This window comes from Lipophrys pholis (genome assembly GCF_963383615.2).
Source record: "Lipophrys pholis genome assembly, chromosome: 3".
Classification (NCBI taxonomy): domain Eukaryota; kingdom Metazoa; phylum Chordata; class Actinopteri; order Blenniiformes; family Blenniidae; genus Lipophrys; species Lipophrys pholis.
Genome location: NC_137627.1, coordinates 9,626,095 through 9,649,749, shown reverse-complemented (window position 1 = coordinate 9,649,749; position 23,655 = coordinate 9,626,095). Strand labels below are relative to the sequence as shown.

Genomic DNA, 23,655 nt, shown 5'->3' with positions numbered 1-23,655 from the left:
CTCATGGGAGTGATATATATATTTATTGGCGTTGGTCAAAATTATGTTGGCAGGGTATATTAAACTGATCATATTTGCGGACACGTATTAGACGATGTGGAAAGGTGCCAAAACAAAGCTTTTATGGTAACACAGAGGCCTTCCACTTTACTGGTGTGAACAAATCGCCGCACTGATCGGAAAGGTTCTGAATGGAGTGCGCTACATTGCTCATATACTGTCGTACCCTGCATGCATTATGGCAATAGTCATTCTTAAATAAAGCAAGGTCATGACTTTAAATGTTCAAAACAGTCTTGGTTAGCCACAAACGATCATTTCAGTGCTGATTTGCAAATAAACATCAGTTGAGTTTACACACACACACACACACACACACACACACACACACACACACACACCCACACCCACGTATTCTTTGCCCAGCCAGTTCCAACACGTCTCTAGGTTTTTGTTTTCCCAGGAAACTCGCCAGGCTTTGCCTCATGCTAAGCGCTAATAAAAAAAAAAAAAAAAGGTTATGCTGTGCTTGCATCTGCTCCCACCTTTATTTACATATCCGCAGCCTTTAAGAAGTAATCAATTAGAAACCAGTTATTTTAGTGTCTCAGATATGCTGCGGTGGTAAAAGCAATGCAACTCGAAGCTGTCTTATGACAGTAAATTATTTCTTTCTTCAGTCTTTACAAATCATGTAATGTTAATAAAGTGGTTGAACCAATTGTCCTTTCTTAAAAGTTTGTGCCTGGACTGTTTCAAACCAAGGACACCTGTATACAGGGTACCATGGTTTTACTTGACAATAAGCACCAACAGTGTTTTGTTTATACTAAACACAAGTGGAGGCCAACAGAAGGAGGTCTCATGGGCGATGGTCTTTGTGGTGGATGCGTCATGACTTTACCTTAAGATTTCTCTGCTACAATATCTGCTGAGCGATCTGTAAAAATCTATGATGTAATAAAATCTCCCTTTACTTGTTATAAAAGGGCTTCAGCATCCATGTGTAACTAATCGCCTCCCACACAGGAATCCTCTGATTTCACAATGTTTAGCCAAGGCTCCAGTGCTCCTTTACTCCCTTGTCATTTCACATCTCAATAAGCACATCAGATCACTGAAATGTGACAGAGATCTTATAAAAAAGATTAAATGGAAACCATGCTGGGGACACCGAAATGAGCTTTAATTAAAGTAATGTGTGTTGTGGTTTTGTCAAGATGTATTATTTTTTTTCTCACAGATTGTGAGTTGCTCTTTGTTATCAAACTGGTAATTTCTTTAACATCATTGTGCTTGATCCCTGTACCACTTAGATTAGCAGTATCAGTGTACTCTCTAAACAGGCTTTGTTGAGAAAACCTGGCATAAATATACTGTAGAACAAGATAAATGACTTCTGCAGCCACGATGGAGTTATTGACCTTCAGAACATCCTTTAATGCTTCCTCGATATTGCTTCATAGAATTTAGGGAAAAGAACGAATGCGAGCTGATTTCTGCAGTACCTGAAGAAAAGCTGCACACAGGGTGAACTTGCAGACTCCTCACAGAAATCCCCCCCCCCCCCCCAAGGAAAACCCAGGCTTAAACTAGAGACTACTACACCAGCCTGCAGCCCTCTTCAGAGCAGATTGTTCATTCAATTATGTTACATCTGGCTACTTTGAATGCTGCCATAACTCTTTCCATATAAGAAATGAAGTCAGTTGTAGGTTTGTTACTGTACAACTTACATTTGTCTTTTTACAGAGAGCTAGAGGTGTTAGGGAATGTCTGTGTTTTCACATCCAATCGAGATTTACCAACAGATACATGACATAACATTGCAACCTTGCTCACATTTGCTTCTGTGGTCAGGTTTGGTTGCTCTGAATTGCTATAATTTTGTGGCCTTCTTGTTAGTACAAAGGTGTTTTGAATGGAGTTGAGTAATTGTTCCTTTTCTGTCTCTCCCCCCCCCCCCCCCCCACCGAGTGTAGCTGGATCTCTTGTTTCTCTGGACTCAGGTCTCAGTGTGTCTCGCTGTTTGGCCTCTCCCTCAGTTCCCTGGTCAGATGGAGACTGTGTTTTCTGCTGGGGAAACTGCTGAAGCATTTCCTCCCCTGCAGACTGCTTTCTTTGACAGTGCTCCTGATTGGAGGAAATGAGGCAGCAGAAAAGGAGATGACAAAAGCCATTTTTGGGGGGGCGTTTTCCATGAACCCCCATATATCTTCTCTGGAAGTTCCCCAGGCCCGCACACCATGTGACTGATTGGAACGTTGGGAAGGCTTCTCGTGCTAGTGGAAGTCTCTGACACGGTGTTTACAGGTTGTCACTGTGGTTCTGTTTATTATGAAATGTGTTGTGAAGGCAAGCACGAGGGAGTTGTCCTTCCCTGATTGCTGAATTGATTTCAATCCACCATAAGGAGTGTGGGCTGCACGTTGAGGCAGGAGATCGGTCGCAGGTGTCACATCCATGTTGGCAAAATACGACTGTGCCACTCGGGAGACTTGGATAGTGTCACGTTCTTTCCGTGCAGAACATACTGCGGCAGTATTCAGCTTTGCCAATTCATGGCAGTTTATTTGAGATTTATCGTCTCCCTACTGCGTCGTTTTTAGCTGATGAGTTTCTGGGAAGACATCATGCTGATAAGAGGATTAGCTCCACTGCTTTTCCTCCGGTCTTTATACAGCCTGGAGGAGGGATGGGGCATATTAACGATGACGTTAAAAATGAATGCGCTTGCCATTTCAAGGTGACAAAATGTGTAATCCCCGGTACTGCTCGGCCCAAATATGATAATATCCCTCATCAAATGGGTTGAATTGAAGGGCCATGGGATATTTTTGCCCGACTGAAATAACAGTGGTATTTCTGACCACTGTCTACTGTACTTGAACGGATGGACTTGTTTTCGGGGTAAACAAGTGGCGGCACAAGTCACACTTCGCTTCACCATCTTGGAGGCGTCTCTGCTGGTTTAAACATTAGAATTTGTCAACACAGTGACTGCATCCCAGAGTCGACAGTGGTTGTTACTTTGACTGGATGAACACGCTAAGCTTTGCCGCGTCAGCTCCACACTTGTTTTTTTCTGCAGCTTGGCTTGACTGGCAGGCCCAGGCATATAACCATGTCTGACCTGTGTTCAATATGTGAGGAGATGGTGATCATTCTCAGCTATGACTTAGTCTGAAGCATATCCCGATTAAACTATTGTTTTTCCAATATTATTTTGCGTTTGCATGTTTGTATTGAAATGCCATTTCAATTAAAAATGGTCAAGTTTCTGCTCATATTTCAGTTTTTTAATTTGATTTAAATGGCATCTATGCCACTGTTTAAAGCAAATAAATTAAATCTGGCTTGAAAGTAGTCGATCTAAAGCAGGAAGGGGCAAGTTTGATCATTGTTAATGCCACAGATATGCCTTTCTCACTACTATAGAGAGCCCATATGTGATTTAGGACATTTGTGAATTTTTGCTATGAATTTAATTTATAGAATCCTCATGCTTGCATCAGTGTGAAATCTGTTTAGTTGTACAGTATTTACACTGAATCAATTTCAAATAATTAAGCGGAATTGTGGCTTAAATTAATTAGTCAGTGTTTTATTCATTCATTACACAATACTACATTTCTTTTCACTGCGCACACAAAAAACGTACTTGATATTCATTTCATCTGTCAAATGTAAAACCGCTTGTCATAAACAAAAGACACACCTGTGTAATTATATGCCGTATTTTCATGATAATACATTGTCTTTGTGCTGATGCACAAAATTTTCATCTTGCCGCACCAGTTGTTTGCATGAGATGATTACATTTGGCATACTTGTCTTTAGGGAAATTTTCAAGCTTCATGATCCTCTATTTACAAACCTGTTTCTTCAGTGTACCAGAGAAACGACAATAAAGTTAATCTGAATTATAAAACTGTAATCAGGGGGCGTGGTGGCCTAGTGGGAAGGAGGTGGTTTTAAACCTCACTGCCGAATAGGATAAAATAGAACCCCTATTTTACACAATTTCGCAAACCAGAAAATAGGCATTTCACAAATAGATTGTAGCATATCAAATATTTCCAAGTGGTTGCTATGCACAGGGCTGTGTGTCAGAAGTCTCCAAATTCTATTTTAACCCAGAGAGCTGCAGTGCACACAGACCGCCAAGGCCTTTGTGGCCCTGCTGCGAAGAGCCAGATTCATACCCTCGGGTCAGGCCCGCCCTCGTCAGAGCAGTTTTACTAATAACAGGAAGCATGGCCGTTACTGCACACGCTAATGAGCAGCTGTCCAGACCCCGAGACAGACTGATTACAGCAGGAAGAGTGTAGTTAACATGCAGAATTGCTCTGAAACATCAGATACATTCAAGCTACACGCTAGAGCTTTGCTGGAGGGAAAAGTTAAAAATATCACAAGATACAATGCTCCAGGGACACGTCTTTTGGGTGTGTGTGTGTACACTTTTAATTGTGTTGGTTTGACACTCATCAAGAGAAAAATTGCTCCCAGTGCCGTTAATGATGCAAAATTTCTACCTTGATGCACTTTAAACTCCGGAGTCAATGGATGAGTGTTTTGCCCTGGAGAGTGAAGTGAAGTTGTGATAATAGCCGACACTGCTAGAATATTGTTGGTCTTATTAAAGCTGATTAAAGCCTCATTGCTGAGTCGGCAACAGTTCATTAGATGAACTCTGTTGTAACTTTGATGACACATAATCTAACCTGATATCGTACAAGGTTTAATACTAAAACATTGGAGTGCCCTAATAGGGGACTTTTTTCTTTTTTTTTTTTTTAATTCATGGGAATAATGGTGCTTTGCCACTCCACTCCACTGACAGGGTCATGTGAACCTGATACAGTCACGGTAATCTGATGATTCTCACGTCCAGAGAAAATGTTCAGGGTGTTGTATGATGTAGGTGTAGTTTGCATGTTTGTACATTTATTGATTTTTAATTTTTTTTTATACTACAGGCTTTTCTAAAACGTCACCATTTTATTCGTCTCTTACTCCACTACATAATAACTGCATGGCCTTTTCTTCGCCTGACATCAACGCAAGTGAAGGTGACTTCATGCTGATTTTTGGCCCGGTCATGTTGGGACTGGGTGACATATTCATGGTCATTTTAATTTAATGTGACGTTCAATAGCTGAACACTTCCACAAGCCTTTTTCAGTTCCACTCTGCCTTTCTTTTCCTTGATAATATTGATGGGCGCTCCCGGCAGATTCAGTTGTCATTGGAAACTGGGTCTTAATTTAAAGCTGGTTTTTGTATTGTGCTTTTTCTTCCAGTCAGTGTGCGTTTTGCTCTCAAAGTGCCAGACGTGGCTCGACAGTGCCCGCTCATTTTCATGATTTGTCCAGTGCGGTGTTTTTTGACCTAATCTCTGCACTGGCTGCCCGTGTGTCAAAGGATCAACTTCAAAATCGTATGAAGCTTTGAATGGTCTCGGGCCGAAATACAGCTCAGATTTACTTGTAGAACATGAAACATCCAAACCCTTGATGTCCTCAGCGAGAGGTTTACTTGGTGTTTCCTGCAGAATCAGAAGAAACGAGGTGAAGCAGCTTTTAGTTTCTATGTTCCTCACCTGAGGTCTGCTGACACTCTTCTTTTAAATCAAGCCTTAAAACACTATTATTTGCTCAGCCCCTCTATTAAACCACAGATTTTACTCATTTCATTACCTTTATCTTCAATTTTTTACTTTATTAATCCTCCCTTTTTATGCCATTCTTAATCACTTTGTTTTAATGTTTTTCTTAATCCTAATCATGCTTAAGTGATGTTAAGATACTTAATTGCCTTGCTTTGATGTATTTATTTTACTTCTTTAGAAAGCACTGTGCCTTACAATTTATTTATTTATTTATTTGCAGGAAACCTTGTAGCCAGTGGGATGTTTGAGCTCTGGGAGCAGGACTGACTGAAGGAGCATGGTGAAACACCAACCCCTCCAGGTCTATGAGCGCCAGCTGTGTTTGTCGTGTATCACCGGGATCTACGGCTGCCGATGGAAACGCTACCAACGTTCCCACGATGACACCACCAAGGTAAAGCGGGCAGGCGTAGATCTCATGGGTTACTGAACACATCCAAGTAGCTCTACACCTTGCTGCCGTTTTGCCAAAGTCAATGTTTGCTGTTGTAGAGAACACTAATGTCTTATGGTGACGCTGGCTACATATAGTGCATGTTGTGTACTCGCCATAGGATCACGACCCTGTTTATCCTTCTGCATGACGGCAGCTAATAAATTACTGTATGCTAACATCACAAGGTTGGTGTGGGATTACAGCCGTAGACAGAACCCCGAAGGTCTCGGTCCAAAAAGTGTGAGTCTCTGGCAGATTTTCATGGTGAATGGAACAATCTACCAGCCTGGAAAGCGGAGTCATTCCAAGGAGACAGTTAACTTCATATAAGGAGGCCTTTTGTATGGATTAAAACTACTCGGAGCAGTCTTCAATGTATAACTTTTGCACAATACTGTGGTAATACGTGTCTGTAATACGTTTAATTTATTACTGAAGTTTGATACATGGCTTTGATGAAAATCTCAATGAAGTCGTGATTTTTGAATATAATCAAAGCTGCCCTTGTCACTGTTCTCACAATATAATGGGCTATGCTGACACTCGCATTGACAATTATAGTAATTGAACCCATTTATCTCTGACTCTTTGACATTTACTTTTCCACAGTCCCTTTCCAGCTATAACTGTAATGAAGCAGACTGATACAAATTGATGATGGTCTTTATAATGGTCATAATCTGTATTGTAATTATTGTGTATAGAAATAGTATTTCTGAATACCAGAGTTATGTTTTTCCGTGTTTTGTGTGGTTTGTAATATTCTGCCTCTTATAGTTCTTACAGACATGTCTGTTGAAAAAAATGTTCTCCTATTAAAAATGTCTGAAGTTTAAAGCTTTTAGTGTAGCAGTCACATTAATGCTTGTAGTTTCACCGCCTGAGTGACAATATGGTTACAAAGAAAGTGAGATATTTGTACTGACGCCGAATGTGCCACTGATCCAAAAATCGGTAAATTCATCATTCTACTCCCTGGATGGCTTACTCTGGCTTGCATGTGTCTCTCCAGCAGTTATTGACGAAGAATTATCTTCGACCAGATCTGCCCTTGCTGCCTTGCTCCCTGCGTAATAACCTTGAGCTTTCTACATTGCGGTTCATGTGACACTGTAATACTCCGCTATCTCCATTTCCTACACTCTGCACATTTTAATTTGGTCTGATTAATCTGATTTAGAAAATATTGCTTACGCTTGTGTGTGTGTGTGTGTGTGTGTTAGCGGGATTAGTACAACTCTCCAAGCAAGGAATTTATATTAAGATTGGATTTGAAGAAACACATCAGAATTGTTTGTGATCATGTACGCATGTGTCGGTTTATAGAAAATAATGTTTCTGAATTTGTTGTAACAAGAGTCGTTGGAATCATTACATTGGAACCTCTGGTTCCGACAAATCACATCGCATTCTTTTTCCTCTACTGTTAGCTGCATACTAGGAGAAGTAACACAGGCTCCAAGGGATTATCCATTTGTCCTGACCTTTCCCTTTCTCGCTGCTATTTAGGAAGGACACACAGGTTATGTTGCTGCAACAAACCCAAACAGACGGTACACACCCACACGTGCACTTGCACACATTCAGACAGTAGGTCGGATGATTTATTTATGCCCACATATCACAGTGTGGACCAGCAGAAATCTTGGCGCTCGCTATAGTCACTAGGGAAACACACAAAATGTGTGCGCAGACATGAATAATGTACGCAGGTCAAAATTTTTACGTTTTACCAGCATTTTACACAAAATCATTGCTGTGGATTCTCTGCAAAATTCATTTTGTTGTCCCCTGTTTGCAGGAAACTAGACACCGTGTAGCACTATTTCCTGCTGCAAGTGGCTGTCTTTCAGGCCAATTGATAGGATTGTGCCGAGTCAGCATTCCATGTTCATAGTGCTCATCCTTTGTTTTGACCGTGTGCTGCCTGGCCCGCTTGTCTTCAGTCCAGTGGAAGAAGAATACACTCGCGTACAATTATTTTTGCCGTGCTTACGTCCATGATGGAAAATAATTAACACTGTCAGATGAACTGGTTAGTTTTACACCATCCGTGTTTGGAATGCTATCTGAAACCGTGAAAGACCATTTTGCTATTTATTAGTTTCTTTGTTCGACTGTGTGTTAGTAGCAAATACCTGCTCTTTCAATTGAATGCAAGGTGATGTCATATTAGATCTTTAACGGTCTCCGTAAACAAACTGTGACCAATCAAGGACGGGTATCGGGTACCTGTAACGGGACCCGAGTGAATCACAGAAGCGTGAGAACCGAGAATCTCATGTTGAAACAACTGTAGGCTCATTCATAATCCACAAGAGGATCATGCAATTTCTCTCCTTTCTCATCTTTGTCCACTGTAATGAGTCGTTCAGGTTGACTCGCTCGTTCAGTAAAGCTGCTTCTGTCTGTGTTCGAGGTGCTTTTGTAGGAAGATCGCTCCACGTCATGCGGCGCAAGGTGATCTTGCCTCTCAGTAATAATTGAGAGTATTTCCATTTAGTCGTTCTTTACCATTCAGAGACAAAGGCTTTAAAAATAGAGGCAAACATTTCCTGCCTTTATTTGTCAGTGATCGTGGGGTCTTAATCTGCTTAATCCGGGTGGCAATTATATGAACAGTTTCTTATGTGGTTGTGGGACTAATGGTTCCCCAGTCACTCGGGTTTTTCCCCCCCTATTGGTATATGTAGTAACAATTAAAGTCCTCAAAGTAAAGACATTGATAAGATGGTAAGTGTATTAAAAAAAAAAATTATATAAGAAAATAAAAAAATATATATATATAAGAATGACTTTTATAACCTGACTTGTAACCAACCAGGAATTTACATAACAATAAAAACACACACATCTTTTCTATTATGACAACGCTATAATGCTATTTCCTCATTTCTTTGTTTATGAATAATGTGCTGTTTTTGATTATTTTTGTTTTTTAAATCTCGCATGTGAATTCTTTTGATTTCTTGTCTATATTGTTCCATAAATTGACCTGTTTTACAGAAATGCAGCATTCCACCTGGCCTTTAACTGATGCAGTTGGGTTTGATTCTGTAAAATTCTAACCATTTTCACTGACTGGATAAAGGGTTTGTTGGATCTCCATATTTGTTCCACTGGATATTCTTCTGGCTCTTTTCTGCAAAATGAAATTTGACTGGATGTTTGTTTTACATGCATTCTCTAACTTCATCACAGTAGGGCAGATATGGAACAATCGGAGAAAAAATATTTCTCCCATTGGATTCTTATGGTCCTTTTAAAAATATTATGCTTTTTTTTAGTGGTTGTCCACTTGTGTGTGCGCATCTGCTCCTCGTATCCTTTTCCAGTTGCTGTCAGACTAAAAGGTTGGCGAGGTTAAGTATTTGAGATGTGGGTTGACCTAGTGATGAGGCCGACGGTGTCATTCACTCCATGTAGAGGTGGTGGTAGTTACAGAGACGACTTGCGACAAACAATAAGTGGAGTTTTAATCTTGACAAGTCATGTGATTATTTCACAGTTTGACATAGTGCTGATAAATGGAGGTGATACTGTGGCTGCCCTGCCTATAGGAGGAGTGCATCCAGTCATGATGGACTTTCATTTAAGCTTTTATCATCAGCGTCTGACTTCACATTCATGTTAATTAATGTATTCCTTTTTGGGGAAACGTATTGCGGTAACAGGCTAAATGCGTTATGTTTTTGTCGGTCTGTCTGGTGGCTTCCCTACTCATCTGTCGCTCAAGCGTTGCAGTGGCAAATGTTTCAGACGAAAGTCAAGCTTGTACACAAAGGGGGATTCAAATGTACGTTCACTATAATGAGTGGTGGATAGAAGTCTGATTTTTAATTAATGGGAGTCAGTCATTTGAACGTTTACGCTTGAGTCTAATTAGTTATTTCGAACAGTGCACAATGTCGCTGTGCAAGTTTTTAACGGTCTCAGAACAGCTGTTGCAAAGTAACCGACACAGACGATACTGAATCGAATAAAATATCTGTCAACACGTTCACTGTATCTGCTGTAATTGGAAATCCCCCCCAGGCTACTTACTGTACGTGTTCAGCCTCCGCACATACATTTCGTTCTCCAGTTTGGAGTTAACCTTCAACAAGCAATTACAAACATCCTGTAACTTCCTAAGTGTACACAGTGTGAGATAAGGCGCGAGTTTGCGGACCTTCTCATTGACAGCTGCTACCTGTTATTGCAAATACCCTGAGTTCGGCTCCGGAAGGACACTGTTGAATTTGTAGGTTTGGTAAACAACCACAAATCTACGGGTCTCAAATATTCTCCTTTCATTTCAGAGCACAGTTAAGTTGAAAAGACAAAGGCGGTTGAAATCGGTCACTTTCACATCCCGGACAAACTAATTGAATGTATATGTTGAGTGAATAGGAATTAAAAATCCCTTTATGTTGCAATGTTATCCTTGTATTTGTTCATCTATAGTCGAGGGGAAATTGGGTTCAGTATTTTTTTTGTTTTCCTTACAGCATGGTCAGCCCTCACTTCTCATTTCTCTGATGGAATAACTGAATGATTAAGTGGTGCAGCACCACATGCATGAAATACCAGGGACTTATGTGGATATGCTCAGGAATGTGACGATTGACTGACGTGTTAAGTCCAGCGAAGATAGAGGCAAAGGCACATGAGATTATTTCTTGCAGAAAGAAAGAATATTAAAGGAGCCAAAGCAGTTTTATCCACGTGTGCCAATTGAAATTCAGCAGCTGTACACATCAATGGGCATCGAGCTGTCAGATCCAGCTGAATGCATCAAGTCACTGTATATTGTCTGTATAGTAGCAGAGGTCTGCAACGGTTGATCTCATGCATCCGTGCATTGCGGGTATGTGTGAATGTATACATTCTACTGTAAAAACTAAAATGTACATCACAAAACCCTTTGCAGAAATATACCTAAATAACCATCAAATGGTAACCTGATTACACACTGTCGCCAACGTGAGCTCAGATTGTAGTTATATCACATCACAAAGACCACAATCAGCTGAGCACAATGTGTTTCTGAAAGTTCTTCTTACGTTGATGCGTTGGAAGTAACTTGCACTGTGTGGCCATGCTTGGTGACGCACTGTACTAGATACAAGGATAGTTTAAGTGTGCGGAACGGACACTTAAACTCTAAAAGAGGAACGGACTAGAATGCTGAAGTTATCACTGTTTAACAGATGTACACATATTCACAACAAAAACATTACTCAGCGTGTGAATCGGCAAAGCGGTTGCTACTTTCAGGGTGTGCATGTTTATTTCTGATCATTTCCCTTCCGGCTTCCACGATAAGTCTTAAGTACAGCCTATAAGTTGGATGCAGAACATAGCAGATATCATTGCCGTCTGCTCTCTTTAAAGAATAATGCTGCAGATGCTTTGTTGTGAGCTAATGGCTGTATCTGTGTTTGCTGATTCAAGCACGTTCTGTGCTGTAGGGCAGCTGCTGAGCATAATTCACACACACATTCAGTCTACATGAGCATATATCCAGAGCCACATGCAGATTATTGAGCAGTTGCCTTCACAGGGAAATATAAAACGGGTAAAAGTACAATAAACCTCTGAGAACCTTTATGAAGTTGAATAATTGTTCAGTGGCGTTCACTAAAAGATATTTACAATGTCCTTTTGTACAACTCGGCTTTGTTAATAGTTCATTTTCTTTGTGTTAATCTTGTTAACAGGATTATTGGAGTTTTCCAGAGGACCGCATACAAAGAAAATATACATACAAAGTATAAATTAAAATAAAAAATTGAGGATGTGTCTTTACACTTTAACTACACTATGTTGCACAGGCTTTTCCCATCTGGTACTTCTGTTTGATTTATATAAGTCATACTGACAACATCGACATCTCGTGGCACTTTTACATCTAAAACAAATACAGAAAGCAAACAAATAAATCAGCGTGAGCCGGAGACAATGGAAAGGAATAAATTCCATGTTACCAGGATGAAACCACTGTAGAACCAGACACCGAGGTGGAGGTTTTCCGCTTGCAACTGGTTTGGTTAGGACTGAGTCGGAGGTAAAAGATCAGATCCAAAGAGCAATAAACCAAGTACAGTTGCCTCAAACTGAACAACAGCATGTCGTAGTTAGTATATAATAAACAGTCAATAAAAATGGGGTTCCAGTGTGATGAGGCATTTACTAAACAAATGGAATTCAGATCAGGAGACTAAAGGCTTGACTATGTCTAGATGAAAACGGAGCTCATTTTCCCTGATATAAGTGAAAACCAAGTCTATAAAAAAAAAGTTTTTTAGCTGACATGTTGAGTCAATCTGAAGATCACATAGTTCATAAGTGCATTGCAGCCACAAAGGAACAGTCCAATAATAAATCTAATAATGTCTTCTGTCATAGTCTATTGTACAGTTGATGCATTTATATTCATAAAAAAAATTTAATAAAAAAAAAAATCATTGCCATTCAAACCACTGAGGGAAGAAATGAGTCGACTTCATAAAGGCTTTTATGAAATGCTTCTCTCTTGTGTTTTGGTGTGGTGGATTACAGTCCCTGGGTTGTCTAGACAACTAACTCTATATGTCCACATTTGTGTTTTTAACATGCTAAATCACCAAAGCTCCAAATTTCATCCAATTTCTGTTCAGTATTGTGCATTAATTTACTTATGTGAGCATTTTGTTGTTCTCTCAGTTTGTCAGAGAAAAATCATTTGCTGCAGTTTCACAGTGAAACTTTCAGTACTATTTAACTTTACATTGACTGAAAGGATGAAGTTGAAGTGACTTATTTGTAATATTAGATCAATATTGTTGATAGCATTCAGGACTTTTCTAGTTTGAGAGATTTGATGAGTAATATGCAAAAACACTTTGTTTACTCAACCTTTTTTTTTTTTTTAGGTTTTAGAGGTTTTAGCTTGTGTATTTACAGAGATGTTTGCGGGGATTCATTTGATCCTTCTATTATAGCCGTGAAATTATTTCCATTTTATTAACATTTCCATTTAAGGCATCAGAGCATCTCTTTTTTTCCCCCCTCAAGATATGTGTATTTTAAGGCCTTTACTTTCTCCAAGGAGGCCCCTGACCTATTTCGGAAACTTGCGTCATCATAATTCAATTAATTATAGGCACTGTACAGTGATCTTATTTTAATTGAACTGAAGAGGATTCAATATCATGAAATATTTTTGATTTATGCGTATGATCTGAGAAGAAAATGTCAGGATAAACACCTGGGATAAATGTCCGTATCACCGGCTGTAAAAATACTCTGGATTCCACAGATTGCGGCGATCAGATGGATTGCGTTGCAGCAGTGTTGGTCTGTACTATCGGGTGTGAGCCAACATAAAATGCCAGCAATGCAGAATGGTAATGTGCTGTCATCAGGTCAGGCCAACTCATGTCAGGGTGGACAAACTCTGATGCTGAGTGTGCTGTGAAACAGGAAGAGAGAAGTTCAGACCTCGTAAGACGCTCAAATCTACAAAACTGAGAAACGTAAAGTGTTTTTTCAGAGTCCGCTTTTTGAGGTAAAATTTTTTTTCAAATTTCCTTCACAAGATAGAAATATTTTCTTGGCTTGTGCTGACTCATCGGACTGGACTTGAAAAATGTGAATAATGTGCAGGCCGAACTCCCCAGTAGCTAAGCATGTGGTAATATAACACTCATGGGTGTAATTGGCAGTGTATCCTGTGATTAAAACTCACACTCCCTAAAGTAGTTAAAACAAGGAACAACAATTTTTTTTTCCCCAGAAATGGACAGCATGGTAGTGACATTTAATAGTAAAGAACTTCTAGTGGATGACTTACAGACTGCAGCTCCCCAACTCTCTCAGGTCACATCTAACATGAGCCAGAGAAAAGGAGCTGGGGGGCTGGGGGGTTGAAAGAGACGTCTGACTGAACAATGTCCCCTCACAGCAGCAAGGTCATTTCTAACAGGTGTTTCCAGGTAGTCATTAAGGGCCTTGGGAACCGGTGCTTTCTCAATGATCCTGCCACACACATGCAGCTTTGTCTCTCGCAGTGGCCATGAAAGCATTGTTGCCATTGCCATCGATTTGGCTTTTTTTTTTTCGTCATCCATTTTTCTGTTTCCCGTTTAAAATGACAGTCACGTTGTATTTACATTAATGTGCCCCCCTCCCCCAGTTTTTACACAGATTTACTGTTTCTGTAAAATCACCAGCCATGGTTGCTGATGTTAAAGTATCGTCTTACTCGCATCATTGGTTTGATTTTCACACTTGTTCTGAAGGGATGTCTAAATATATCAAATTGAGCTTGAATCGGCATTCCAAAAGCAAGTTTCCTTTTTTGTACAATAAGGCCAGATATCAAATAGTACATGGGTATTCTTTCCTGATTTCCATATTAAGACAGACACTGATCTGACTGTTGAAACGTTACAAAGCCCTTAAACCAAGCTTGAGCTCTAAACGCTGCAAGAACACTGAACTCTCATGCTTATCGCTTAAAAAAAAAAAAAAAAAAAAAGGTTTGGATTTTTATACCATGAGGGCATTAAATGCAGGTCAGAGCGATGATCTCACCTGGATGTCCTATCAACTGGTTGAGGAGATAATGGTCTGACCTGCTGAACTCATCAGTGGTGCATTCAAGCAGTTACTGTATGTGTCGGTTGCCTAAACAAGTGTTTTATCTTGACAGAGCCGTTTACACAGCTTTCAGAAAAGCATTTTTTGTGAAGAATATGTGATGATGCATTCATCTAGTCTTTTGTTAACATAACTGCTCTTTTAATGCTCGTCACTGAGTTCTAAGACCTGAAACTTATTTTTACAACAGAACTACAAGGAATAAAAAACAAAAAACTCAACTAGATATGATGGTTTACAAATCTCATAAACTCATAAGCGGTGATATAGCCACATTGCAAATGTTTAAAAAGAGATTTTAGAATATTTCTTTTTTTTTTTCCTAAGCTGAATTAGCATGTCCTGAAATATTCTCAAATGTAAAGGTAGGAGGCGTCTCAGTGAGGTGAACTAGACTTGAATACGATGCAAAACATTAAAACTATAATCACGTGGCTTCATCAGCACGAACTGATGAAATCAATTGGCCAAAAAAAAAGTCAAGTTGACCTCATTCAGTTTTATTAGAGGAACTGAGGACACTTTTTGAACTAATAAAAAAATAATGGGCGAATGGAAAATAACACAAGACTGTGTAGAGGTTTACCGAATCTGTACTGAACATCTAAACATTTTAATTCATTTTACTAAAAAAATATCTACAGCACATACATTACATCATCCAACCATTGCGAGGACTGCAGAAATGCAAACCAGCCATATGTGAACTGAATTAAATAATTGTCTGTCTTCCTCCGTGGGCCAAAGCTCTGGGCTGAAGACGAGAAGGAGCATCTGGCTTGTCTGCTCACAGTTCAAATGTCAGTATCTCTTTTTGTCGAAGGCTTTTGTGTGCGTTGATAATGTGGGCAGCTAACACATCTGGAAAGTCTCTGTCAATTTGGAAGAACAATGTTTTTTTGAACATGTGCTTCTGTTCAGACATTTCTTTCCGGCCATGCATATTTCTTGCGATACAGTGATACTTTCTATCACCTTTATCTCTCTCCATTTAACCCATCCGACTCGTTGATAATCTTGACTACACTATAACTGCAGTACACTAAAATAAAGTTTGTATTCAGATTTTTCGAGGTGCCCGAAAAACTGCAATCCATGAATGTTTGGTGTGTTTGGCACTTATGAAATAATACAGTTTATAGACAGGTGATGTGATGGGCTGAGTTCTTCTTTATAAGAAAATATGAGGAAATGTACCCCGAAGTCCACCAGTATGGAAGATGTACAGTATTTCTTAGCTCGACTAATCGAGCTCATTGGGTTTTGTAAGGGTAATAGCATTAGGAAAATCACTCTATGCTTCCATTGCTCAGTTCTCCAGTGATTTCCAGAAATGATGAACAATGTTAGGAAAAGGTCAAGAAGTTTTTTTTCTGAGCTGCAACAAAACTGTGGGTGTGTTTAAAGTATGGTGGTAATGATAAAATGAGTCTACTTAAATACTTCTATTCTCCGGAGTCTGACTTCAGGTTGTGTTTCCATTAGTCTTTATGTGAAGATGTCACCTACTTAATGTCAGCGTTGATTAAAAAAGTGCATGAGCGATGATGGCAGTAATTAGTCGGGGAGTGTATGACGTTACTCAAAGTCCTTCCTGGATAATGAGCTGAGTGTGTAAGGGAGGGCTGTGGTCAGAGGTCAGCAAGAGGTTCACAGATAATTTGTACTCCGTGTCTGTAAGTTTGTGAAAAGTTAACTTGAAATGAACTCTGCTACACTCCGATAATGTTGAGGCAAAACTGATTAAGTTAAAAGTGCTTAAAGCTAAAAGTCAAGTATGTAACCTGGGCGCCATTATTTCATTCAATCATGTTTCTTTCTTAGTTCTGATGAAATATAATTGACCCAGCGGAAAAAGGAATTATGTTTGTGTGTGTGTTTGTGTGCAGTGGGAGCTGCTGTGGTCCCTCATCCTCCTCTTTACCTTCTGTCTGCTGCTCGTCTGGTTCTACTTCTGGTGGGAGGCACATAACGACTACAGTGAATTCAACTGGTGAGTGCGCGCACAAATCCGTGATCTTGTGTATTATCAGGTCAAGCCACAGCCACAGCCGTGTGCCTGCTCGTGTAGAGCTTTTGGCTGTGAACACATTGACTCCACACTGGTGAGCTTGTGGATTTCCTAAATCATCAGTTTAATCTATTCTGCCTTAATCTGAGACCACCCAGGCCGACGCAGATTGCTTTATTACGTAATAGGTTTTACTCACCCAGCATTTTGTGTTCTGTTTTGTTTGACCGCGTACGTGTATAGCGAGACGTGTACCACCCCACAAACATCACTGCATCCTCAAATATAATGGAATCAAGAATAGCTGAAACTGAAACTGATTCTGAGATTCAAAATGATCTCAGTGGATATCACAGAGAAGATTTAGTTTTTTTCATATGTTAAACATTATAGAAAAATCAACTAAGGATGCTCCATTAATTTAAAGAGACCACATTTCTTTTAGGACAACCTTTAGTAAAACTGTGTCGGCTAAAAAAACAGCAACCATGGTGTTGTGTTTTTAAATCATTTGAGTCATATCTTATTCATGGGCTTTGCTATACTGTAAAATGGCTACGACTGTATCTTACTTTGTCACAATCCAAGATCAACTCCCATCCCCCCTCTCCTCCAGCTCCCAGGGATCACTACAATGTCACCTTCTCCTCTCACCATCATCCTTTACCTCTTATTACCTCTTCTCACGTTCCCTCCCCACAGCGGTTTTACAGTAATATCCCACCCTCTTTCCTCAGCTCTCATTTTTTATTTTCAATTTTTTTTCCACTTTAATACAAAGTTTTCTGACGAATGCCGTTCGTTTTTAGTGGCCGACTTCCTGCTTTCCTTCCAGCTTTGTGTGGATTTCCCTCAGATAATCAGAGCAGTGACATCCTTGCCCTTATGTGTTGTCGTGATTTAGCAGCAGGGAGTGTCTCCAGTCCATCTGCAGCATAAATGAATTCACAAAGGGCTAAAAGCATCAGCCCTAAGTGACCCTGCTGTGGCTCACTGATAATGCTGTGAGTGTAATTAATGCTATAGAGCAGGGCTGTCGCGTCAAAAAATGTGTGCACACATCAACAGGATTGGTCTTTTTTTTTGGGCAGCTGTGCACTTTTTAATATTGTCACTTTATTGAGCAGTATACCTCAGAGCGATGTGTGTTTATTCTCTCTGTGGCCCGTCTGCAGTGTCTGTGTTGCTAACATTAACAGTAAAGCACAAAACTCAAGACATTGTATTGGTGTCAGTCAGTAACCTGTTTGTCAGGATATATTTTCTGATGATCTCACTCTGATTTAGCACTGTCATTTTTATCTAATGTTGTGTTTTTCTTTTTCTTTTTCTTTTTTTGTATTTGCAAGGTCCTACCACAAAGCAGTATTGTGCCTTGACCCTAATTTAAACTTTTTAGAGCCCCATTCTTTTTACTTCGAGAATATAAAATGTTTGAAAATGCTTTACAGACTAAATAAAACATGTACGTCTACAGATACTGGATTCAGCGGAGCATTTGCATGGTTAATAATGAACTGCAAGCAAGCGCTCCTAACTGTAAGCTTTAACAACACTCGTGTTTGAGCAGGTACCTGTACAACCGCTCAGGGGAGTGGAGCGATGGCACAGTTCCCATCCTGGCCACCACCGCTGCCGGCTTCACATACATCTCATTTCTCATGGTGAGTCTCACATCAGCTACTCAAAGAGCTGCTAAACAGGTTGTGCTCATCAAAATTCTACTGTTGGCGCAGCAGCTGGGTTGTCTGCTTGAGCTTCTAGCTGTAGCTCAGGCTTGCCCGTTAACACTGAGCAGAATGTGACCTGGGAGAATCACACCGTGTGTTGTGTCTTTCATTTCAGGTTTTAGCACTTTGCCACGTTGCACTTGGTCAACAGCTGAATTTGCACTGGCTCCATAAGGTAAGGCGCCAAATTTGTGACTCGTGTAGCTGGGCTTGTGTAATTCAGCATTCGGAAGGTGGAGTGTCTAGTGTGTGTTTTCCATAATGCTGATCAGATGAACTCGTCGTGAACTTAGTTTGGATCAAGCTGTCCCAGCAGAGTTGTGACATCTCAGTAAGTGACGTTCCCAGGAGAGCTATCAGCAAGCCAAATACAGTTTGCAAACACTGCTCTGGGTGTGAAACGGTGAGGAGGTCACTCTGTTGGTCTGTTGCCTCTCACTTTTTTTCTGTCCTTCTCTTTCTGTGTCTGCTCAGATTGGAGTGATTGCTGCTTTGCTCACGACCGTTGTTGGGGTCATATCTGTCAATCAAACATGGGGACAAGAGTGGGACGTCGTTCCCATATCCCTGCAGGTCAGTAGATTAAAACGCAGGAAACCCTGAAGCCATTGAAGGCTTGACATCGATGCAATATTTAGATAGCAGTGGCACACGGAGTGATACGAGTGTGTGCACACGCTGGAGCTCTTCTCTTATTTTCACACAATAACAAAGACTTTGTACAAAGGTTTGCATGTACTAAATGATTATATAGCTATATTCAGTGTTTCTCTACAGTGTCATCCAGGATAACTTGAGGGCTATGTCTTTTCAGTGTTGGGACTGATTGGATTCTCATTAGCAGTCTTTTGGGAAGATGAAAAAAGTTTCACCGGATTTACTGCAGTAATACAGACAGATGAAACTGGTGTAGTGAAAGACATCTCAAAAAGATATTAAATTGAATTCGGCTTAATACAATAGTGATCTGTGTTATAATAATGTAATGAACATCCTCCCTTATCAATTCAGGAACTGCTATATAAAGTGTGCGTGCGTGCGTGCGTGCGTGCGTGCGTGCGTGCGTGCGTGCGTGCGTGCGTGCGTGCGTGCGTACACAATGAAGATAGTTTCAATGTCTTTCACTCATTTTATCTCTCTTAAAATGCTTCATAATATTTTCCATTGTTTAATAAGAGCAACCTTTAGCGAGAATAAAACTGCCAATGAATTGGCAAGGTTTGTTGCCAAGAGAGAGAGTTGATTTTTTTTTTTTGTCTTGTTTTTTTCCTTCAATTACAATTTATTTAGGATTCTTTTTCAAAGTAATATTGTCAAACTGTTGTGTTTGACTGTATCCGCTTGTGTCGCATCATTTTTTCGGCTGCTGGGCTATTGTCAGCATTCACACAAGATATTGAATCATGAAGTATGTAATTGATTTAAAGGCTATCTGGTTACAGCAGACGTGTTATTTTCTCTTGAAAAATCAATCAAGGTATCCGATATGTCTCTTGTTTTGAAAGCAGTTTTGCTAAATGGAAATCTGTTTTTACCTCCATCTCATCTCTCCCTCACTTCCACTGATGCATCATCAATCCTACAGTGGGACAGTGCGTTGTAAAGACAGACCAAACCATTGTGAGGCAGATGAGGGAGGAGGATGTAATCTTGGTCTGTTCGTTATTAATTTAAGAGAGTTTGATGGGGAAACTAAACGATTCATACTTCTGGATTTTTGCCTTTCCTCACATGAAATGAGTTGTTGTCAATGTACAAAAAACTTTCAACCTCGCGAGCTCTATACACTACACTGTGGTGACAAGACACTCGATCCACATTTGCCCTGGTGACATGTAACTGTTAAACGATATCCAAGGAGTCGTGACAGGTTTATAATTAGTGTGTCTGTGTGAGATTGTTGTGCAACAAGAATGTGTGATTGAAGTGGAGCCACAGTTCTCCTGAAAATGAGGCCATTAGATTTGAATGCCTCGACACATTACGGCTATTATCTCTAAATAGTGTTTCCAATGTCTTAAGTCTTGATAATGTCTGTAATTCCATGCCCCTCTGTGTTCTCTATTTTTGTCTCCCACCACTATCTGTTTTCCGACTTTTAATCTTCTGCTTCTGTCTTATTAACCTACCATCCAGGCTACAGGTCCATTCCTGCACATAGGTGCTCTTGTTGCGGTCACTGCACTGTCTTGGATTGTGGCTGGACAGGTCGCCCGCTCAGACAAAACAAGTATGTTTAATACTGAAACATTAAATACGCTTTATTCTTATTCAGTGTAAATGTCTGAGCCTCAGAAACAGACAACACGAGGAGTTGGTGAATGATTAACATTATTCGGACAGAGGCCAGGACCTCCACCCAGGGTTTCCAAGATAACAAACATTCCTACAGTCTCATGTGATGTTTTCTTGCCAGGACACCTCGAATTGTTTTGTCCTTGAGGCCAGGACTCTTTTGTGGGGATTAGCAGCCCTGAGTGTGTGCTGAAACGCACTGCTTTTTGGTGTCTGTGGCACAAAATGCACTCCTAATTGAGCTGAAAGTCATTTACGTACCAGCTTTTGCTGCTGCCAGATGGTAACAAGATTATTCACAATTAGACGGTTGATCGTGTCAATAAGGGCTTTTTAAAAAATACCACTTTGTTAAGATGAAGACAGATATGGCATTTATCGAATTTTGCTTCCAGTGAGAAACATGCTCTGGTCTGTCATTATGTTCCTTTACTGCAAAGCAAGAAAAGGCTATTTATCTTATCCTGATGAAGTGGTATCACATTTAAAAGCTTTGGCCTTTAACATCTCTGTAACGCAAAGCAGGGAAGACTGTGTTTGCGTGCGTTCCTGTGGATGAAGACTGAGTCTCCTGTGTGTAACAAGAGTTGGCAACTCAACCCCGCCTCCGAGCTGACCTTGAAACAAATACATTCCCCTCGTGTGTGTGTGTGTGTGTGTGTGTGTGTGTGTGTGTGTGTGTGTGTGTGTGTGTGTGTGTGTGTGTGTGTGTGTGTGTGTGTGTGTGTGTGTGTGTGTGTGTGTGTGTGTGTGTGTGTGTGTGTGTGTGTGTGTGTGTGTGTGTGTGTGTGTGTGTGTGTGTGTGTGTGTGTGTGTGTGTGTGTGTGTGTGTGTGTGTGTGTGTGTGTGTGTGTGTGTGTGTGTGTGTGTGTGTGTGTGTGTGTGTGTGTGTGTGTGTGTGTGTGTGTGTGTGTGTGTGTGTGTGTGGGTGTCCACACTCATAGCCATCACTGCTTAGTTCCACAGAGGTGGGCGAAGGGGAAACTCTTATCTCCTTGGCCCGGGATAGCAGTGTTGATAGTCGCCATGCCAAACCATAAACATTACAACACATTCAATTTAGTTTCTATACTTTTGGCACGCTTTTGTAAAAGTTTCATAATGTGCTCATTGCTGAGCCTTGAACATGTCAACAGAATTGACGACAAACAAGCTCTATTGTAAGCCAATTAGATCAGCTAACTGCTGCAACTTAATGTCAGTGAATTCACTAAAATGTGAGTGAATGGGAGACCGATTGATCAGAGTTTCACCAGCAGACGATGTATTTCTGTTGGCTAACTCAGTGCTGGTTTTATTGGCTAAAAGTATTTGAAAACGTGGCAAAGATGATCACCACTCATGAATTTCAAGATGTCAACAGCTGATGTGTGTGTATTCTCTTGTGGTGTAACACTGTAACAACTACAGCTATATTCAGTTTAACCATATTATTAGTATATGTCTTCTTTCAGTATTCCAGGTGGTTGTTGTGCTGCTGTATCTCAGTGTGTTGCTGGGACTCTACATGGTGCCTCTTTATATCAGTTCCCCCTGCATCATGGACCCTGACACCCTCAAGCCACGCCCCGAAGTTTTCGGCCACCAGGGAGCCCCCATGGTGAGCAAGATAATACAACCCATTTAAAAAATACATATATATATAAACTCTTACAAATGCTTTTACATTGCCAAATACTTTATTTGTTCCTCTTTCTGCTCCATTTATTTTTCTTCCATTGCACTTTCCAGGGTTGATCTAGTCCGGGATTTGGTTTTGTAGCTGGAAATAGTTCAGCCATTGCTTCTTTAGCATACACAATTAAATAATGACTGAAGATTTATCATTATTAGATTTTAAGCTTTATTATAGCTTCTGCAAGTTTGGTCAAAAGGCTACTTGGAAAACTTAGAAGAGTTAATTAAGACATAATCTTGTTTTTGCTCTTAGTATTAATCTGGAGGGTTGTTTTGATTGCTTCTAAATGTTACCTGCAGAAGGATTAGTGCACCGGTACTTGGCACAACATCACAATGAGTGTTACGCAACACTTGGAAGGAAAAGGAAGGTGGTTATTGAAAACAGTTACTCAGACAGTCATGGACTCGCCCTGCTTCATGTGGTATTTGTGCAAAGCGATCGATCCGTGCAGTGGAATCTAAATTTAGGCGTGGCTCTGCAAGGCTGTGAGAAACTCTGGCAGGGAAGGGAGGGAGAGAAGGATACCTCACGGGTCGCAGTTTCCCAGAATCTATCTGTATTGATTACAGGATCATTCCTCTCCTGTGGTTCTCACACTGTGTCATAGGAAGATAGCATATGAGTAAGTGTTGTTTAACCTATCAGCTTGGTATTGATCAACACTGTGACCTGGTAGGTTAAAGAGCAATCGACAGTGCAGAAGTTTCCTATTTTATGCAATCCTGTTTTACATAAAGCTATCTCTGTATATTTATGCTGTCCCCCTGCTTCAGTCCTTCCACATTTCTGTTACTCCTTCAGTAGAATCAGTTCATCCAGGAACGACTCAAATTACATCACTGCTACATGGCTATGTGTAATTATGTGTTTGTCTTTCACCGTGTGTCTGTTTCCAGCTCGCTCCAGAAAACACGCTGTGGTCCTTCCAGCGAGCTCTGCAGATGAACGTCACTGGCTTGGAGGCTGACGTGGCTATCAGGTACACACAAACACAAAAACACAGACACACACACACACACACACACACGCACACAAACACACACACAAAAACACAGACACACACACACACGATCAATACAGCTGAGAAATGAAGCAAACAAATGAAGGTTTATTTACTGTGTGTCACGTTTCTACCTGCCCTTATTTGATCTTGTGGATTAAAAACAAGACTGTTTTTCATGGGTCTTCATGTACTGCAGCTAA

The 23,655-nt window shown here is 40.4% G+C and overlaps 1 protein-coding gene across 3 annotated transcripts in view; it reads left to right on the top strand.

Moving 5' to 3' along the window:
* The window catches only part of gdpd5b (glycerophosphodiester phosphodiesterase domain containing 5b), a 42,533-nt gene that overhangs the window by 8,561 nt on the left and 10,317 nt on the right, over positions 1–23,655 (top strand). For all 3 annotated transcript variants that reach the window (XR_013935183.1, XR_013935184.1, XM_080459116.1), the window contains exons 2-9: positions 5,895–6,068; positions 16,625–16,728; positions 18,317–18,410; positions 18,592–18,651; positions 18,951–19,049; positions 20,613–20,706; positions 22,226–22,371; positions 23,349–23,431. Coding sequence is in view for 1 of the 3 variants with exons in the window: in XM_080459116.1 (XP_080315242.1) it covers positions 5,952–6,068; positions 16,625–16,728; positions 18,317–18,410; positions 18,592–18,651; positions 18,951–19,049; positions 20,613–20,706; positions 22,226–22,371; positions 23,349–23,431 (797 nt within the window). In the remaining 2 variants the exon portion in view is untranslated. The remainder of the gene's footprint in view (positions 1–5,894; positions 6,069–16,624; positions 16,729–18,316; positions 18,411–18,591; positions 18,652–18,950; positions 19,050–20,612; positions 20,707–22,225; positions 22,372–23,348; positions 23,432–23,655) is intronic.